Source organism: Zonotrichia albicollis, chromosome 18, assembly GCF_047830755.1.
Source record: "Zonotrichia albicollis isolate bZonAlb1 chromosome 18, bZonAlb1.hap1, whole genome shotgun sequence".
Taxonomy (NCBI): Eukaryota; Metazoa; Chordata; class Aves; order Passeriformes; family Passerellidae; genus Zonotrichia; species Zonotrichia albicollis.
Window position 1 is genome coordinate 14,061,845 of NC_133836.1, and position 20,398 is coordinate 14,082,242.

Consider the following 20,398-nt stretch of genomic DNA (forward strand, 5'->3'; position numbering starts at 1 on the left):
TGGAGAGCTGGGACAGGGCCACGGGCCAGGCCAGCACTCACCCAGGAAGGATGCTCCCACGATCACAACGTTCTTGCTCGTGGCCAGCTTCACCACACGATTGGCATCTTCAGGCGTCCGGATGTTGAAGACATTTTCCATCTCCTTACCTTTGCAGCTGAGAGTTTTGGGCCTGGAAAACACTGAGGGTGATACAGCTGCTTTTCTCAACTCTGTGTGGTTCAGTGCCCAGTCAGGACTGCAGACACTCCTCCCGGGGCTCCAAGAACATTCCCAAATTTCCTTTTTTCACCTTTCTCTGGGCTGGAGACATTACATGGAAAAACCCAGATGCTGGTGGCCAGTGGTGGAGCAGGGGATGCTGAGCAGTCACCCCAGACCCCATCGTGGACTGGTGTACCCACAGGTCCAGGGAGCTCCTTGCTGGGGTGGTGCAGCCAGCGCAGGATAAGCATTGCTTTACAAGCCTATGCTCAATTATTGGCATGTCACAACATTTTTAGAAGCTTAATGGGACGCAGAAAACTCACTCTGGCCTCCAGCAGATATTGAAAGTTTGATAAGGCTCTGCAGATGTAGGCTACACTCTCCATTCCCAAGGGCATACTGCTGATGCTGTAGCAGCTTAACTGTGCCCTCCCCAGGCACTTACTGTAACCCATATATTTTTTAATATCTGGCCCCTGCATAACTGACTCACATCTGGAAACAGGACAGAAGCACCTAAATAATTTAGGTACCCTAAAAAAGCCAGTATACCTGGAGCTTGTGCATGAGGATTTTGAAATTATTGCCAAAGGTTTAATCCTCTTGTGAACGTAATTGGGTGGCTGGTGCACATGGCATTTGGCTGTGATCCTGTACACCCTAGCACCAGCTATTCACACCTTGTGGCACTGGCTATGACTGGCGGCACTTTGGCTTCCAGTTGAGTCCCTGCTTTGGCTGATCTACAGCATTCCTTCCCCAGATGATAAATTATGCAGGAGCTGTATTTCTCCTACTTCATTTTATGGCTTGATGTAAGGAACACAAGGAAGGAGAGCCAGGATGCCTCATTTTCAGCTTAAACTGCCGATTTTGACAAACCTCCAATCGAAAACAAACTGACCCACTACTTCCAGGCCACAAGTGACAACAGCAATCCAGAGTGATGCTCAGCATGTCAGCACATCAATACTACCTTTTCCAAAGGCTGGACCAGGTCCAGTCCTGAAAATTCCTATTCTGGGGCCAAGGTTCCCAAAGGGTCTGTTAGAATGGGGCAACAGCAACACCTAATTAAGGCTGCAACAGTAAAGTGTTAAACCTTAATTGCTGAAAAAGATCTTAAAGGTTGGCAGAAAATGCAAGACGGAAATTCAGAGGGATGAATTATCTGGTTGTCAGGGTTGAGTGTTATCAAGGAGTGAAAAGAAAAGCAATGTGGCAAAAATGCTCTCTAAAAGAATTAGGATACTTCCACTTTGGAGCTTTTGTTAAAGAAAATATGTTCAAGGTCCTGGTACCACCCCTGGAAGTATCCAAGGCCAGGTTAGAGGGGGCTTGGGGCAATTTGGTCTAGTGGAAAGTGTTCCCTGTCCACAGCAGGGGTGGATCTGGATGAATTTTAAGATCTCTTCCAATACAAACCATCCTGTGATTCTGTGATTCTATAATACATGATGTAGATATATATGAAATATATAGATGATGATATTTAGATGTAGATACATACAGACATTTCCAATATCTTTTGTGTTCCTTGACTTTTCCATACTCAAACAAATCCAGGGTTTAAATTCACCTGCCACATTTCATCCCTTATCCCCAGGTCCTCACATTCTCAGATAAAACAGTTTCTCTTGATCTTTGAGATGTTTGTCTGAAGCTTACGTGTTTCCCGTTGCTATCAGCAGCTTGTTGTACTCCATCTTAAACCCATCCTTGAACACAGCTATCTTGCTCTTGACATCCACAGCCGCCACCTAAAATCATTCCTAAATAACGTTAAGGGAAGAAATCCCAGATTTTCACCGAGGTCCCAGCCCAATCAACTTGTCTGCCAGGTTTTAGTCCTTCATGTCAGTTTTAGTTAGTTAGTTGGTTGCTTTTAGTTAGTCTGTTAGTTTCAGCCCCTCCATGTCCACAGCTTGGCCAACCCACACCTTAAATATTCCTAGTTGCATTCTCACAAATCCTTGAAAGTCTTCCAATATAAATAAAATAATGGGGAGAAATATTTAAGCCATCATTGTCTGCACTGTTTGAAGGCTGATTATCCTTATCAGACGGCACCTGGCTCCCCAGATCCACATGAGGAATGGCAGGTAACACATCATGGTCACCACAGACAGCCACATCATGGTCACACCCAGAGTGCCCTTCCTCCCACAGGAGCATTGTGTTTTGAACACAGGAGCTGTGTTTTGAACAAGCACAGGCAACCTGCACTCCTGGGCAAAAAGAGGGGGGCTGGGGGAGACCCAACATTCATAACCCAGTGAGCCAAGGACAGAGACAGTGGCCACATTCCCTAAATACAGCCCTTGCATACTAGCACTTGCCTTCAGGCACACACAGGACTCTCCTTACCTGCATTTCAGTCAGGACTTCAATGTCATAGGTGCAGAAGAACTCCTTGGGGCGCAGGGCAATCTGCTCAGGGTGGGAATCCATTGACTGCAAAAAAAAGCTATTTTTCTGTCAGCTGCTGGGGATTGAACAGGTGAGCAGAGAAATGGCTGCTACCAGCACAAGTAAGACCTTGCTGCATGGGTTAAGGGAATGGTTCTACAGGGCTGGAATGAAAGCCTGTTCAAGTAGGAGCTGTCACAAGAGGCTGGCCTGGGCTCTGGTGCCTTCTCTACTGGTTTGGCGTGGGGCTGGTGCTGAGCAGCTACGGAAAGATCACAGCAAGTGCTTCAGTGTGTCAGCAGACATAACTGCAACCCCTCCCAGTACACACAGGTTCACAGGAGCAAGAGAAAAGATTCATTTTACAACACAGGTGGTGAGGCTCTGGAACAGGTTGCCCAGGAAAGCTGTGGCTGCCACATCCCTGAAAGTGCTGGACTAGAGCAAAACCTGGTCTAGTAACAGGAGTAAAAACCACAGCAGGGGGAGTGGCACAGGATGACCTTTAGAAGCCCCTTCCAACTCAAACCATTCTATGAGTATTTGGAAAACAGCCAGCTACCAGGGCAAATGGAAGCTAGAAGAGCAGTAAGAACAAGCAGCATCAACACACAAGGATTCACTTTCAAAAGCACCCAAGTTATGCTGCACAAGTTCCATCCAACGCTGAAGCAAGGGGGTGGGGCCCATATCTGCACATCTTGAGCTGCAAAATAAAGGTTCATGCTTTTCTCAGCCTTCCCTGGTCACTGCAGTGAGATGTACATCTTTACACACAGTGTTGAGCCTGAGCTCATCTGTCCTCCTGACTCTGTGGACACAAGCTCAGACTCAGGCTGAGAACAAGCTGAGCATCGAGTGGCCAAGTTGGGTGGGCAGGACCCTGCCCGTGTGCCCCTCTCTGCCTGCAGCGTGGCAGAACAGGCAGGGATGCCATGGTCAAGCCCTGCTAGAGATCACACAGTGCCAGCAGCATCATCCACTCATGCCACACAGGGATGGTGTTTGGGCTTGACCCAGGAGGGACAGGGGATGCAGGAATCAAGGGCTTTCCTATTCGCCCATGGAGATGGATGTGCAAGATCCTTCCCCCTGGAGGCAGCCTGGTCAGGGGCTGGAACAAGCCCAACAAGAACAAGACCTCACTCTGACTTCAGACAACGCTCTGCTCAGGAGAGACTGCTGTCACACGACTTGGGGCAGGGGCAGGGTCATACAGGTTTTACTGCAAATTCTTTGAATACTCCACATTTACAGAGAGAAACACCTGACCCCTCTGCGACAGTGTGCAGGAAGGGCAAAGCACAACAGTACACAACCACCATGCCTTTTGCTGCTGCTTGGTGCTCTGGGGACAGTAACAGAGATGTGGCAACACACAGGTCATGGTCCAAAGGAGACAAAGGGAAACAGCTCAGCAGGACCTGGGGACACACTGATAACAGGCATTCAGCAGGGCAGAGGAAGGGCACTGCTGCAGTTTCAGGGAGCAAGAGCTCTGCTGCTTACAGTGGTACTCCTCCAGTAGCTTGTACAGGTGTAGTCCCACACACAACAGGATTAAGAAAAATTCCATTTTTCCTACCCTCTTCCCAAAAATTCTGCCTTCTCTTCCATGGGCTTTCAAAAGCAACTACAGCCAGAGGTGCTCAGTGGAGGATTTAACAAAGCATGTACAACATCTCTGCTGTGTGGAATGTTCTTACTATTTAACAGCGAGAAGAAGAGCCAGTCTAAGACTCAACCATGGGGATGAGTGTGTGAAAGAGCTGTCTGGCTGGGAGAGGGACTCTCAGATTCTCCCAGCTGCTCAGCACAACCCCTGTGATGCCTGGATGCAGGTCGCAGGCAGCAGCTCTTCACCCCAGGCAGGACTCACAGAAGCACAGAAATGGCCTGAATGTTCCCAAAAAGCCATGTGCATGTTTGCCTGTCTTTGAAAATCCCTTTTTTTGGGTGCTGGAAGATGGTATGATTGTAGTAGTCCCCATGGGTAAGCATTCCTGCCATGAGGATGAACACATAGTTCACCTTATGTTATCTTCAGGCTCCGAGGTCAAATGCTGCTGTCCAACTTGAGCTGCTGCCTGACATCAAAGAAGGCTCAGAAATCAGCAGCAAAACAATCTGATTAAAGACCATCCTGTGTCTATAAACTGGAATGCAAAATGTGATGTGTGTCAGAAAAAACAACCTTTGCACTTCCATCAAGTTATCAAGCTGTGATGACAGCTGAGAATCATCATAATTATGGCATAGAGCATCCCTGGGCAGCAAGAAACAGACACTAATAAAAACTCTGGTAGACAACACCATTTTTCCACATGCTCCATTTCATTGCCTTAAATATTTTTCATCCAGAAACACTTTAAGAAGTCGCATCCAGGTACAAGTTGGCTAAGAGAGCTACCACTTCATCCATGGAAGAATCACGGAATGATTTGGGTTGCAAGGGACTAAAGGCTCATCTCATTTCAATTTGCAGGGATATCTTCCACAAGATCAGATTGCTCCAAACCCCAATGTCCAGCATGGTCTTGAACACTTCTAGGGATCCAGAGGCAGCCACAGCTGCTCTGGGCAACCTGTGCCAGGGCCTGCCCACCCACACAAGGAAGAATACCTTTGTTTTTCTGCTGGAGTAATCTTAATTCAGCTTGAACAACTCCTTTTTTGTGTTTTATATTTCAGTCACAAAGAGGGAAGAAAATTCAAGGGAAAGAGAGACTAATAAAGAGACTAATGAAACAGAACCTTGCTGCTGCAATGAATAATAGTGGGGAAAGGCCCTAGAGCAAATTTTAAAATTGGGGAGCAAATTTTATAACTGGGGAACTGTGGCATATCCAGAGTGATACAAACCTTACTGAGCTTTGGTCTGTCATAGGGCAAGTGTCTGTCCATGGTGCACATCACAATCCGGTCAGAGAAACCCTCCTGGCGCAAGGTCTCTGCACAGACCAGCCCAGCTGCCCCTGAGGGAGAAGAAGACCAGTGACACCCATGTGTGTGTGGCCCTGAGAGGTCTGTGCTGCTACACCCGCTGGGGCTGACTCCCAAACCCAAAACCACAACATCCAGCATCCTTGGCCTCACCTCACAGCAGCCCTAACACTAACCGTAACCCTAACTGTAACCCTAACCCACAACTTAAACCTAACCCTAACCCTTACCCTTACCCGAAGTCGAAGTCTAACCCTACGCCTAACCCCAAACCCGACCCTAACCCTAACCCCAACCCTAACCCTAACCCTAGCCCTAACCTCACAGCCTCTCCTAACTCAAACAGCTCTCACGGGAAGCCAGTTGGAGCAGATGCATGCGGCAGCAGAAGGGATGTTCTGTCTATGGACCATGACATTAATCCTCTTGTCTGTCCCTAAACTGTCACAAGCACACAAAGAGCACACCTGAGAAGTGTTGCTAAAGCCTACAAACTCCGACAAACTCCAAGCCATAAGCAGCCACTTAGAACCTTAGACTTCTCTAGTCAGAGAAGGGTCTGCACACCTTGCTCCTGGTGAATTTATGGCCAAGCACAGAGAGTAGGAAGTCCTCCCCCCTCCATGGACAAGGTGTTGGTTGTGTGACTCACTGCAGACCATTCTCCATCTATTTCTTCAAGGGGTTTTTTTGTTCACTTGTTTCAATCACAGAAAAAACCTCATTAAATCAAACAAAAAGCCTTGGGACATCTGTCCCACTGCAGTCAGGCAGCCTGGCTGGCACATCCCTTTTTCCCTGACTGAACTGGTGAGACTGGAGAGCTCAGGTGAGAAGTCCGGAGTCTCTTCTCAGCCAAGGAAGCCTCACTCCATGATAAGTGTTTTTAGGGCCACAAATTCTGTAACACGATCAAGAGAAGATGGACCTGGACCATATGGTTTGGTCCATCAACAAGACACTCCCACTGATGGAGCTGGGGGACAGTGGAAGAAGAGACAGGCAGGTGGACATCCTGTGGATGCTGCCAGGAGCATCCTGAGCCAGAGCTGATGCTGTGCTGATGCCAGGATGAGCCTCACATGAGCAAGGGACTGCAGTCAATTGCTCTCAGCTCTGCTGCACAGCTGGACTGGAGTCTTTCCCCAATACTTTCCCACAAATACAGCTTTGAAATCTCCTTTGGTGTCCACCACAATAGACTCTGGTCTTTAACAGACCTGCAAATTTATCTGGTAAAGCCTGAGAAAGTTTCCTTAGCCATGGCTGATGTTGTCTGTGGAGTGACCTTGCTGAGGATTGTGACAACTGTCCAGACCTGCCGCACACCAGGACATTCCAGCTGACCTCAGGGAGCAGTATGTCCCACCCTGGCATCCAGTCAACAATCAGCAAGGGCACAAAGAAGGGAAAAATGTCACCCAGCAACATGGGAAAAGCCAGTCAAGCTGGTTTTCCCCTCTGCTCAGACGGTGAGATGCACCTTAGGTGATCCCAATTTGATGATCCAATATTCAGCTTGGATCTGGTGACCTCAAGACTCAAGTGAGAACAACCCATGTGCCAGGAGCAGATGTTTCCTCCCAGACCCAGGAACAGAAGCTCCCGTCCTCCTCCCACCCTTCATTTCACCCCCACACGGCCCAGCCTTGGCACCCAACCCATTCCAAAACTTGGCAGAGACGCTTCAGCTCATCCAACACAGAAATGGAGCTGGGGGAAGGGAAGGGAAGGGAAGGGAAGGGAAGGGAAGGGAAGGGAAGGGAAGGGAAGGGAAGGGAAGGGAAGGGAAGGGAAGGGAAGGGAAGGGAAGGGAAGGGAAGGGAAGGGAAGGGAAGGGAAGGGAAGGGAAGGGAAGGGAAGGGAAGGGAAGGGAAGGGAAGGGAAGGGAAGGGAAGGGAAGGGAAGGGAAGGGAAGGGAAGGGAAGGGAAGGGAAGGGAAGGGAAGGGAAGGGAAGGGAAGGGAAGGGAAGGGAAGGGAAGGGAAGGGAAGGGAAGGGAAGGGAAGGGAAGGGAAGGGAAGGGAAGGGAAGGGAAGGGAAGGGAAGGGAAGGGAAGGGAAGGGAAGGGAAGGGAAGGGAAGGGAAGGGAAGGGAAGGGAAGGGAAGGGAAGGGAAGGGAAGGGAAGGGAAGGGAAGGGAAGGGAAGGGAAGGGAAGGGAAGGGAAGGGAAGGGAAGGGAAGGGAAGGGAAGGGAAGGGAAGGGAAGGGAAGGGAAGGGAAGGGAAGGGAAGGGAAGGGAAGGGAAGGGAAGGGAAGGGAAGGGAAGGGAAAATTTGGCAGCTTTGCTGGTTTTGGCAATCTATTTTTGGGATCTGACATTTGCTGGCAAAGTGGAAGAACTTTTATCTTCAGAGAAGCATCTTGAGGTGAGAACTTTGGAGGTGCAATGGGATGAGATGGTGATGTGCAAGGTCCAAGAGAAAAAGGTGTATCAACACCACAGGGACCTGAAAAGACTTTACACTCATCATCTGTGGAAATCAGGGGCTGCTAATGTAACTGGGAAGGGAGTAGCAGGAAGAGAATTCAGGGTTCACTCCAAAGCATGGCAACAGGGAACTGTAAAGCTCCACAGACTGGACCACAGGGCATGTTTGGATCACTAACATGTAGTACAAAAACGTTCAGGATGACTTTCTGGTGTAACCCTTTGCACAGGGAGAAATGCAAGAGGGGTGATGGTTAGAGGGTGCAGGGTACACAGACACCCCTTCCATGCATCCCTGCCTGGGAGGGGACACACAGTGACCCCAGAATGTGCCACCCTTACCTGCACCAATGATCAGCACATTGGTGCTGCTCAGGTTGTAGTTGCTCAAGGAGATGCACTTTGCCATCATCTTTGTCCTCCTCTGTGTCTGAAGCGCCTGTGTCACCACCAAAAAAAAAAGAAAAGCAATTATCTTTACTCAGTGTTACCCTGGGCAGGCAGGCAGGGATGGAGACAACTGCAGCAGTGTCACAAACCAGCCTGGATAGGAAGGGAACAACACCCTTGTACTGAACAAGGACTCCAAACCCCTGCTCATGCAAATACCATTCCAATGTCCAGTGCACTGCCCCTTACGAGGTACAAAAGTAAAACAAATCCATCATCTTCTGCAAAGGCATGCAACTACTCAGAGCTGGGGTGGTGGTGGGGCAATAGAAAAAGCAGGTGTCCTTGTGCAATTCTGCACCAAAGGTGAGACAAAAATGAAGAAACTCTGTCAGGAATTTTATCCTGAACCTGAGCACAGCTTGTGAACCTGATATCCAAAGCTGATGGACTTGTCCAACCCACCAGAGCACAGGCATGGACCTGTGCCAGGGCAGCCCTGCTGCACAGACCCCCTGTTCCCAGACATTAGAGGCCAAAATCTGCTCCTGATGGAGCAATGAGACTCAGTTTCCCCTCACCACACCCCCAAATCAGCTGAAGTGCTGCCGTTCAGGTGACATCTCTGGATCTAACCCAAGTGCTCTAAGGGCCCACTGGGGCTCTGAGCCACTGGATTTGCACACGTGGACATACAACCATGCATCAAAAGAAGGCTTTTCATGGAAAGAAAGATGGCAGTGGGCTGAATGGGCTTTATTCTGCGTTCCATCAGGGCGGGAGAGCCCTTTCTACCCCTGCATCAGGTTCCTCTCCAGCAGGAGCTGAGGTGTGGGCTCAGGAGGAAGCACAAGTGGTCCCTACCATTACCATGCCAAAAGGCTGGAAGGTGGAAGAGGCCTCTTCCCATGGGCCTGCTAAATTAAAAATTGCTCTGAGCTTAAGGAAACATAGAACAAGTGCAGGATAAACACCTGTAAGGCCTGAGAGTGTGGAGAGTCCAGGCCAGGTGTCCAGCAGCTGCAGGGAGGCTGGGTGCAAGGGGGACCCAACATCTCTCCATAAATTTGATACTCACACATTACTCTGCCCAGACCAGAGGATCAAAGAGAAGCATCCCTCCCCTCCCACCCCCCGCCCCATGCACATACAGCAAAACATGAAAGCATTTGCCTTGATTTTTGGATGTCAGTGGCCCCTCACCTGCTTGCTTGCTCGGATGTATACCTTCTCCTTCTCAATCTTCACCTGAGGGTGACAGAACAGTGCTGGTTTGCAGAGCAGCAAGGGTTCCCTCAGGGCAACAGCTAAGGAGCAGGGGGTGATGGCACAAGTTCACCTGCAGGAGCAGCTCAGGCCATGGCAGGGCTCATCCCAGCTCGAGGCTGTGGGATCTCCTGCCTCGGATCAACCCCACACCAATGCTCAGTGTCCAAATCTTACACATGGTTTCTCATTCCCATCCCACTCCTGCTCCAGAGACCTCCCAGACTGGGCACTCCCAGGTTCCCAGGAGGTACCTGATGCCTATGGGTGGGTGCAAGGGAGCTTCGGGGAGGAAGAAGCTGCCCTCCACTGGTGACACCAGCACATCCTTGGAAAATATTTGCTCCATGCCATACAGAACGTTGCTTATCCCAATTAAAAGAGTCATTTTGTGGGTGACATGGAACTGAGTGGTGTGGTTGATGCTCTAGAGGGAAGGGATCCATGCAGAGGAATGTGGCCAGGCTGGAGAAGTGACCACATGGGAATATTATAAGGTTTCAATAAGGGCAAATGCAAGCTGCTGCAGCTGGATGTGAGCAATTTGCCTTACCTGTCAAGGCTGAGGGATGCAGGAATCGAGAGCAGCCCAGAGGCAGACTGTGATTGTTCACATGGAGAAGAGAAGGCTCCAAGAGGACCTCAGAGCCCCTTCCAGGGCCTAAAGGGGCTCCAAGGGAGGGGGAGAAGGACTTTGGACAAGTGGCTGCAGTGACAGCACAAGGGGGAATGGCTCCCACTGCCAGAGGGCAGGGATGGATGGGATATTGGGCAGGAATTGTTCTCTATGAGGGTGGGAAAGCCCTGGCACAGGGTGCCCAGAGCAGCTGTGGCTGCCCCACTCCTGGAGGTGTTGCAGACCAGGCTGTAGTGGGCTTGGAGCAGCCTGGGACAGTGGAAGGTGTCCAAGTGATAGAATGAGATAAGCCTTAAGGTCCCTTCCAACCCAGACCATTCCATGATTCTATGGTTTCTTCTGCTGCAAGGACAAGGATCTCACCTGGAACCTGGGTAAACTATCCAAGCCAGGGAAGTCCTCAATGTCACCGGTGCCGATGTTGAAGCAAGCTCCATGCCAGGGACAGCGGACTCTTCCTTTGGACAAAACCCCTGCAGGGAACAGGGCAGAACAGCGTTGATGCTGCCCTGCAGCTGCCACCCCTCCTGTGAGATGCACCTCTCCTACAGGACATGTGACAGCTGATGTGAAACTGGATGGGCAACAATGGAGTTTTCTCAGCATGCACATGTTTGGGACCAGCTGGGATCCTCTATGAGCAATCCCTTCTAAAATGCCCTGGATGGCAGGGCCCTCCAGTAGCTCTGGGCGCAGTTCCAAAGCTGTTTGCTCTGAGATATAACTTCACTTTCCAGCCAGGATGAGGCTGCCCCACTATTACCCAGAACGAGTGGTGCCTCAAGCAGAGCATCATTGATTTAGAGTACACGTTTCAGAGCAGACCCTGGCACAGCAAGGCATCTGCACACACTGGGACGCACAGGCATGCCCAAAGCCATGTGCTCATTTCTCTAGGTGTTGGTTCAGAGGCTGCTTCCTTGGATTTCAGATTTCCCTGCTACAGTGCCAGGGCAGGGAATAGGCTACCATGCAGCCATGGACTGGTCTTGAGCTTGTGTCTCTGCTTGCTGAGGCACAGCACTGACACATCTCATCACCACCATGGCTGGGGCACAGGGGCAGCCCCCCTGTACCTGCAGCTGCAGTAGATACCCAGAGGGATCCCTGTGTGACAGCCAGTGTGAGGAATGCACCACAGGTCTCTCAAAGGGCACTGAGCTCTCACCTCCAGGGCACTGTGGAGCTCCTCTGCCCTGCCCAGCAAGAGGCTCATCCCAGGGTAGGGGGCTGAGAGCATGGCTGCTACATCCAGCACATCCAGAAGACACTCAGTGTGTTCCCCAGGATCACAGTTCCGTCAAAGCGCCCTCCCACCCCCAGTTTTGGTGATGTATGTCAGCACACAGACTGCTGCCATTGCTTAGGCTTGGGGCAGAGACCTGCCTGAAGCCTGTGCTTAGAAAGTGCCAGGATGCATATTTTTAGATGCCAAGATGGGAAACCACTCTACCTCATCCCACTTCAGTCAATAACATGAGCAATGCTCTTTTTGCTACTGAAAGGATCCCATCAGCCCAAAGAGTGTCCTCTTTCCCCTCAACGAGAAGAAGCCCCAGCCCTGTGATCAGCAGTGGCAGCTGCAAACCAGAGCTGGCAAAGTGCTCTGGGGAGTTTGTGCAACTGCAACTTGCTCCCATGCCTTCCCCAGCCAGAAGATGCCCCAGTGATGCTGAGTGTGCACTGCAGTGCTGCTGCATGCTGTGCAGCACATCAGGGGGATGTCCTTTGTCCTGTGATGCCTTTGGTTGCTCTCCAGGACAGGATGCAGACTGACCTTTGACCAGCGGAGCCCCATAGTGGGGACATTTGTGTCCCACGGCGTGGAACTCCCCACTCTCCTTGATGAGCAGAGCCTTCCCACAGCCCAGGTCCACTTCCCGCATCCTGGACAGGAGGAATATGGAAACAGATAGCACAGCATCCACCTCACAGCAGATGCCACCACTCCACCCTACAATCCAGCCCCAGTCCCACCAGGCTCCCCTCCTCCTTCAACCTGCTCATTACTGGCTTCAGGTGACCACAGATGTAGGTCATTCCTTGTCACCAAGCCGGCTTTGGAGGTGGCTCTGCTGTCCCACACTGGGGCACATCCAAGCTGGGCCATTCAGTGGCAGCATCTAATTTATCCATCACTGTGCCAAGAGGCAGCTCAAAACACCTCCCCAGCTGCTGGGGGAGCTGGCAGTGGGAGCAAGAAACCAAACTTGTTTTACTGGGACATCAGCTCCCCTCCTGGCCCCAGCAGCTCAGCCGGCCCCTGCCAGACTTGGGTTAGTTTTTCAAACCAAACACAACATCTCCCAGAGCTGAAAACAAGGAGAGGTGACTCTGAACTTTGGGGTCTACCTCCCACACCTCAGGGTTTTTGCTCTGGTCCTGGCCAGTCCCAGGGTCACTTTTCCTGATAAATCCCTCAGGACAGCAGGCTCCTGTGTGTGACCTTCTTGATGTTCTCCTCAGCTGCTTTTGCAGAGTGGAGCTTACACAGTGACCTCCCAGCAGCACCAGGTTCCTGGCCCCAGCTCTGCTGGGTTCAGCTCTGCTCTGCAGAGGAGCCAGCAAACCTTCAAGCCATTCCTATGGAGGGGTTCAGGTTTTCTTTGAAACCTCACAGTTGCTCACAGAACAAGGAGGAACATTCTTAAACAAAAAGGGATCAGTTTAGACTACATATAAGAAAGAAGTTTTTATAATGTGAGTAGCAGGATGCTCTGCCTGGAATAGGGTAAGACAAATCAAACAACACCCAGTTTTGCAAAACCGTGAGTGGTGAACTGAGAGGGGGTGTCACACTGCTTTTGGTCTTGAATTATGCTAAATCCAGTCTGACTTATCAACCCCAAAGTTAATCATTCTGATAGCAAGAGGAAGATGGGGCAGATAGGGTGAATTATCCTTACCTTAAAATGCTAAGCTGGAAAAGCTGGCCTGCAGATATCTGACTGGCAATCACTTTTTACTCTATAAGTCCTGCCCCTTACAAACGGCAGGTTCTTCTAACATATCCTTCTTGGAGTGTGTGTGGAGATTCCTCCCTGGGGTGGGGACACCCTTCAAGGTCACTCCTCAAGAGTGAGCAAAGGAGATTTGCCCACACTTGGTCTGGGTGAGTGACATCAATCTCTATTTCATAATCATGGGCTTTTCCAGCTTTAATAAAATTACTTTCATATACTCTGTTCTACTCTACTATTAGTTTTAGCTTTTATCCTGTATAGTACATAATTCTGATTAAGATATTTTTGTCTAATCGTTTATCATAATAAATAATTTCTTTTTATACAAATATATCTGGTTTGCTATCCCTATCCCTGCAGAACAAAGTTGTACAAAGGTTCAGTCACACCTTTGTAATTCCTTAGACTTAAACTGTTGGCAATGAGGGTTAGGATTGGATCCAGCCGCACCAAGGCTTCTCTTAGAGAAGGAGTTTGGAAAGGCAGGGAGTCCTTTCTGCACCTCATGACTCAACAACATCTTCTCTCACAAACTTTGTCTGAAATTCCCACTCCACCTGTGACAAATTGACATAGTCAGCAGGATGGCAAATAATCTTGGGAAAGAGACAAAAGGCTTAACAGAATATGGGAGCAGAGGACACTGACACTGAAAATCCTTGGTCAGTGAACAATTGGTATGAGTGGGAAAGGATACAAGAGAATTAAATAAAAAAGGGATCACTGGAGGACAAAAAAGGAAGAGGTATCGTGTCATGTAGTGAGATTATACTTAAAGGCTGCATGGCAATGGAGAGAACAAATCATAAAAGAAACTAATAATCTGAAAGAGGAAATGAAAGACAGAAAACATGTACAACTGTCTTTACAGTTATCAAAATGACCAATTAAAGAAACAGCTAAAAGAATTCAAGGAAAAGACAAAAGCCTTGGAAGAAAAATTAGAACAGATATTATAAAAAGCCCCCAGTGCTGAAAAAATGTGAAAATTAATAGTATCACCTGAGGATTGGGATGGTGATTTTTGGGAAAGCCCTGATGAAAATGCTGATGAGGGAGAATGGAGCTCTGATTAAATAATTGAATGTTCACTTCCTAGAGAGGAAGAGGTTCCAGATTTTAAAATGGAATACATAATTAAGACCAAAGTGTCCAAACAACCCCAAGGAGGCCAGAGGAGGAACACGGACAGAACTTATAGCCTGGGACCCCCTGCAACTAGCAAATCTACAGGAAAAACATGGAAGAAAACCAGGGGAGTCAGAAACCAAGTATTTGTGGAGAGTGAGTCTCTGGGGAAGCTAGAATGTTGCTGAATGGAACTCAAGCTAAGAGATACTGGGGAATCTTATTAAATCTTGGACCTGAGCTTGCCAATCAACCCTATTCGATAACCAGTGAGGCTGCAATTGGGCAGGAGCAATAAATGTTATGAGAAGAGGAGATACAGCTTCCATACCCACATGGTCATCTAATGAAATCTCTGCTGCTGTTACAAAGGCAGCTTTTATGTGATAACAGAAACACCCCAATCTCCACAGAGGTGGCTCCTAATAAAGACTTCTATTGAGAGGTGCCCCTGCAATGATAAAAGTTTATTTAGTGGGGCGAAGAGATGAAATAAGAACAGATGCAATGCATAATGAAGGCGGTTATCCCCACATGGGCAAAATTCTTGCATGGCTTGGGAACCAGACAAGGAAAATGGGCTAGGAAAGCCATTCTGGAGAACAAACTCAGGCTATTGAGAGAAGCCTAAAAACTTAAATGCAGATACCTCCAGAATGCTGGGTGAAGACTTTTAAACATACCCTACTTGAGAGAAACAGAAGATCAAAACTGTGCTTACTTCTGGGAAGAGCAAATAGGAGGTGTGGATGGCAGTGATCCTAGGAGTCCCCTGCGATGCCCTCAGGGGACAGTCCAATGCAAGATAGCAGATTTAGTCAAAGTGGTGAAGGATGGGGAGAACACAAGTAATGGAAAGCCTCCACAGGAAACCCTCCTCAGTCCTTCTGAGTTAACAGAAACACAAAAGGAAAAAAATACCTCTGGGTGAACTTTGGGCCTTCTCACCCAGCTCATTAGGACCTATCAATGATCTGATAAGGATGGGCCCCATATCTACTTACCAATAGGACCTAGAAAACAATATTTGAATTTTTTAATTATTACAGGAGCCCAAATATCTTCAATCACCCCCACAGATGCTGAAAAAATAAATTTAAGCTTTAAAAAAGGAGAGTCCATCTAACAGGATTCAAAGGACAAAGTATTATATATTCCACTGTCAAAGTCTGTTTATGGCTAGCTGAGGAAAAACAAATCACCTCACACACATTTGCAATCACAAATCATGAAGAAAACATTTTAGGATATGGTGCTCTCAAAAGAAATTTGGCAATTGTACAACAGAAATGTATGGTCATCCTGACCCACAAAAACTGCGTATAATAAATTTTCTGGAAAAAAAAGAAAATTAATCTATTAAAAATTTAGAACTAATATTTAGGACACATACCCCCTATAATTCTCCTGTTTGGCCAGTGAGGAAACCAGACATGAGTTGGCGCTTAATGATTGATTATCAGTGGCTGAATGCCAACATGGGAAGACTCATCCCAAACACTGCCAGTCTAAGTGCCACCCTGCAAGCACCTGCACACAAATGGACAGCAGTTCTAGATGTAAAAGACATGTTCTGCATTGTTATAAACAAAATTCTGCCAAATTTCCTGTAGAAAAAAAAGGTTACAAAAACCAGTCAGACCAGCGTTCCTGCCACCTGTTTGTTATGATAATTACAAGTTGTTGTCGTTAATGGTTCTTTTTTGTATCAGTAAAGGCCCTGCCTAGGGCTAAGTTAATGGCTCTTCTCCCAAGACAGTGAAGAGAAGAGATGAGATGTGGGAGGGGGGCATGCAAAATAACCTCAGAACCAGCATGCCATGAGAAGCTACTACTCCAAACCTACTGAAAAGACCCCTAAAACAACGAGCCAATATAGAGTTAAGAAATTGGAGTGATGTCTGGATGTGAGGAGCACAGTGCTGGGCCTGCAGAGATGCTGGGGGCCTTCATTGTCCCTCACCCTGAGCGAGAAAATCCTCTCGGACCAGGACCTGGAGAGAGAAGCTGTGGAGTTCAACATCTGAGTCACCACACCCAAGGCTCCCACGCGGACCGGACCCCCAGCTCTGCCCCTGGTGGACAAAGCTGCGCATATCCTCCTCCTCTGAGTCACCCTGGGAGAGATGACGGAGACTGCAGACCCATCAAGCTGCCCAATCCTGAGCTGATCACTTTTAATAAAGGCATTAAAAGGAGAAAGTCTCCTGCCCTGTTTATTTCAGCTGGGGACTTATCCGGGATAGCCACGCTGCAAGAGGATGCCAGCACTGGCCATCTTGGACCTCCAGGACAGCTGGCTACCAGGACCAGAGGGATCGGCTCAGGACCAGCGACACAGAGGAGCACCGGAGCACCGGATTGGTGAGAAAGCCGGTGGCGGGAGCGGGAGACGTGCGCATGTGTGTGTGAGTGAGACGAAGGCCGGCAGCCGGACCTTCGAAGTGAGAGCAGTCCCCTCAGTACCACACTTCCATACCCCTGCGAATGGGCCGGCCGGGAACAGGGGGAAGTGAGTGGAATTAGTGTGAGTGAGTCGTCTCCTAAGGGGGAAAGAGGGTCCCCCCCCGGGCTTGCGGAGGGAATAGTTGTACGAGTGGCACACACCCCCAAAAGTCCTGACAGAGGGAAGTCAGGCAGATTGTAAGTCCCAAGGACAGTTCAGGCAAGCTCACAAGCCCCGCAGGCAAAGTAAGTCCTGACAAAGGGGTCAGGCACAAATCCCAGCGAAGGAGGCTGTGGTTTGTTTTTAAGTCCTGATACGATGAGGCCTAACATTTGGAAGGTTAGGCAAACTACAAATCAGGCAGTTGTTTTTCCTGACAGAGGGGAGTCAGGCACGAACCGGCTTCTTACGCCAGGGTTTCGTGTTTTCAAGTCCTGATAGATATAAGACCTGACACTGGTAAAGTTAGGCAATCAAGAGATCAGGCAGCTGTTTCAGTATAAAATCTTGAGCGTTAGGCAAAAATTTGAAGTTCAGTGGAGGAGGCTGAAGCTCCTCAAGCAAGATTTTTCTTGAGATCACGTGCCAGTAGAGGCATCTTTGGGATTTTTTTCTGTTGAGACCTGAAAAATGGGAGGGTGTAATAGTGAAAAGACAGGCAAGAGACTGAGGAATATACCTCCCAATAGCCTCTTAGGGGAACTGTTAGAGAAATGGGATTCTATAGAGGCCACAGAGGGATTAGATAAGGTGAAGATGATCTACTACTATATAGAAGTCTGGCCAGAATTAGAGGTGCAAGAAGGATGGCCTTGGTGTGGGACAAAGGACAAGCGGATGTGCCAACAACTAAATCATTATTTAACAGCTCGAGGAGATACTGATCCTGAGCAATTACTGTATGTATCTTGCTGGTTAAAGAGCGCTATTGGGGATGAAGGGGTGCATGAAAGGATGAATTTGTAAGGTACAAAAGAAGAAAGAGGGGAATCAAGGAGGGAATGATGGAATTAGTAAAAGATGGGACCCCCTGGATTATTTGCCTTCTTCTGCCCCTCCACCTTATAATCCTCCTCCTCAAGCACCTCAAATGGCAGGTCCGGTTCTTCCCCCGGCTGCCATCTCATTACCACCTGGTCAAATTCCTCCTTCTACCTCTTCAGCTTCCCCTATGATAAACCAGTATCTCCTCCAGTAACCACTCCCTCACCCCCTTCAGATCCTCCAGTTCCTTCTGCACCACCACAAGTGCCTACTCCACCTGCTGCATTCTCCACCCCTTCTCCAGCTCCACTTAATATCCACTCAGGCTCTTCTCCCCCTGTTGCTGTCCCTTTATCTCCTCCTAGCTGGGACACAAATGCCTCCTTGCCCAGTAAACAGCTATCAGCAAATACACCTGCTGATGTGCAGAACATTCAGGGTAGCCCAGATACCCCTCAAAGTAGTTTGGCATCTGAAGGTGGGTCCTACTGTAGTACCAGATCCAGGACCTCCAAGGCAGAGAGACTGTTTCCCCTCAGAGAGGTTCCTATGGGAGGAATAGCAGAGGTGTTGGCTTTGTGAATGCTCCCCTAACTGCTTCTGAGGTGAGAGGGTTCAAGAAAGAGGGCATTTAGTTGAGGACCCAGTGGGCATAGACAACCAAGTGGATCAATTTCTAGGTCCGAATATCTACACTTGGGGGGAGATGAATTTCATTCTAAATATATTCTTTTTCCCAGAAGAGGTCTAGATGATTAGGGCGACTGACAAAAGAAGTTGGGAGAAAGATAACAGTCCCGGACCCCAGGTGCCAACAGGGGAACAAAAATTGCCACAAACAGATCCCAGCTGGAACCCTAATTAGGAGGAGGGGAGGAAGGCCATGATGGAATATAGGTCTTTGATAATAAGGGGGATCAAAGAGTCAGTTCCCAAAGGAACTAACACCCCATTGGCATTTGAGGGTACACAGGAGAAAGATGAAGCTCCTGCTGCCTGGCTTAATTGCCTAAAGCAGAACTTCCAGTTGTACTCTAGAATAGACCCAGACACCCCAGAAGGTCAAATGCTACTAAAAGTCCAATTTGTTAACAAATCTTGGCCAGATGTATGGAGAAAACTGGAAAAGATTGAAGAATGGCAATAAAAGGACATTAATGAGTTATTAAGAGAGGCATTAAAGGTGTTTTTAAGGAGGGAGGAAGAAAAAGCAAAGGCCAAGGCTAGGATCATGGTTGCTTTAGCTAGAGAAAGTGCAGGGGCAAGCAATTCTATACCACAATCCAAGGTAACAAAAGAATGGGCGAATCCACCACCAGGAGGAGGCAAGCATAAGCCAGTACTGTCAGGGACAAGAGTGATGGAGAGACCTCAAGTCCCTTTGAGTGAACGACAGTGCTATTATTGTGGAGAGGCAGGACACTGCTATTATTGTGGAGAGGCAGGACACGTCAGGAGGTTTTGTAGAAAGCTCAGTCTTGATGAGGCAATAGCCAGGGAACAGGATAATTTAGGGAGGATCCTTAGGGGTGACAATTAGGGGTGTCAAGGGCTCTTTAGAGGACCCAATGCAACATCTAGGAGAGCCCTTGGTAAACTTTGAGGTGGGACCCCTAAATGAAGAATTTGAATTTTTGGTTGATACAGGAGCAGATAAATCCTGTCTCAACAAAGTATCAAAAGGTATGGAAATTGGGAGAAAATTTTGTGAAGTGTTAGGTGCTGAAGAGAAACCATTTAGAGCATCAGTGATTGAAGATGTAAAAATAATTGGAAATTCGAGACAGTGTGAAGCTAATTTTATTTATTTGCCTAAGCTAGAAAAAAGTTTGTTAGGAAGAAATCTGCAAGTTCATTTGGGGGTTGGGATTGTCCCAAGAGAAGGGAGGATGGTAGTACAAGTGATGAAGCTATCTCAAGGAGATGTTGCAGAGATAAATCCTGAGGTATGGGCTGAAGGGGAAAAGCGAGGCTTATTAGACATTCTACCGATAACAGTAAAAATGCAAGATGATACTTCACCCATACGGGTTAAACAGTATCCGATTTCTCTAGAAGGAAAGAAGGGGCTTGCTATAGCCATTGAACAACTGTTGCAAGAGGGAATTTTAGAACCCTGCATGTCACCACACAATATCCCTATACCGGCAGTTAAGAAACCTGAAGGGAAATATAGGCTGGTACAAGATCTGAGGGAAGTCAACAAAAGGGCCATTGCCAGACATCCAGTTGTGCCCAACCCGTATACTCTCCTAAGCAGAATTCCAAGAGAACATGCTTGGTTCACTGTTATAGATTTGAAGGATGCTTTCTGGGCGTGTCCTCTGGCAACAAAATGTAGAGATTGGTTTGCCTTTGAATGGGAGGACCCGAGTACAAAAAGGAGGCAACAGCTAAGGTGGACCCAATTGCCACAAGGGTTCACGGAATCCCCCAACCTCTTTGGACAAGCTTTGGAGAGTTTGTTGGAACAATTTGTTCCTGAAGAAGAAGGGAAGATCCTGCAGTATGTTGAGGATCTGATGGTGTCAGGGAAGGGAAAAGATCAGGTCAGAAAAACTAGCATTAAGCTTTTGAATTTTCTGGGGGAGAAAG

General features: G+C 48.4%; 1 protein-coding gene across 6 annotated transcripts in view; it reads right to left on the reverse strand.

The window, feature by feature from the left end:
- The window catches only part of AIFM3 (AIF family member 3), a 72,298-nt gene that overhangs the window by 18,070 nt on the left and 33,830 nt on the right, over nucleotides 1-20,398 (reverse strand). For all 6 annotated transcript variants that reach the window (XM_074554187.1, XM_074554186.1, XM_074554189.1 and 3 more), the window contains exons 4-11: nucleotides 12,060-12,169; nucleotides 10,646-10,755; nucleotides 9,583-9,627; nucleotides 8,332-8,428; nucleotides 5,479-5,591; nucleotides 2,575-2,661; nucleotides 1,876-1,967; nucleotides 42-172 (exon numbers count right to left, since the gene is read on the reverse strand). In XM_074554187.1, the coding sequence (XP_074410288.1) occupies nucleotides 42-172; nucleotides 1,876-1,967; nucleotides 2,575-2,661; nucleotides 5,479-5,591; nucleotides 8,332-8,428; nucleotides 9,583-9,627; nucleotides 10,646-10,755; nucleotides 12,060-12,169 (785 nt within the window). The remainder of the gene's footprint in view (nucleotides 1-41; nucleotides 173-1,875; nucleotides 1,968-2,574; nucleotides 2,662-5,478; nucleotides 5,592-8,331; nucleotides 8,429-9,582; nucleotides 9,628-10,645; nucleotides 10,756-12,059; nucleotides 12,170-20,398) is intronic.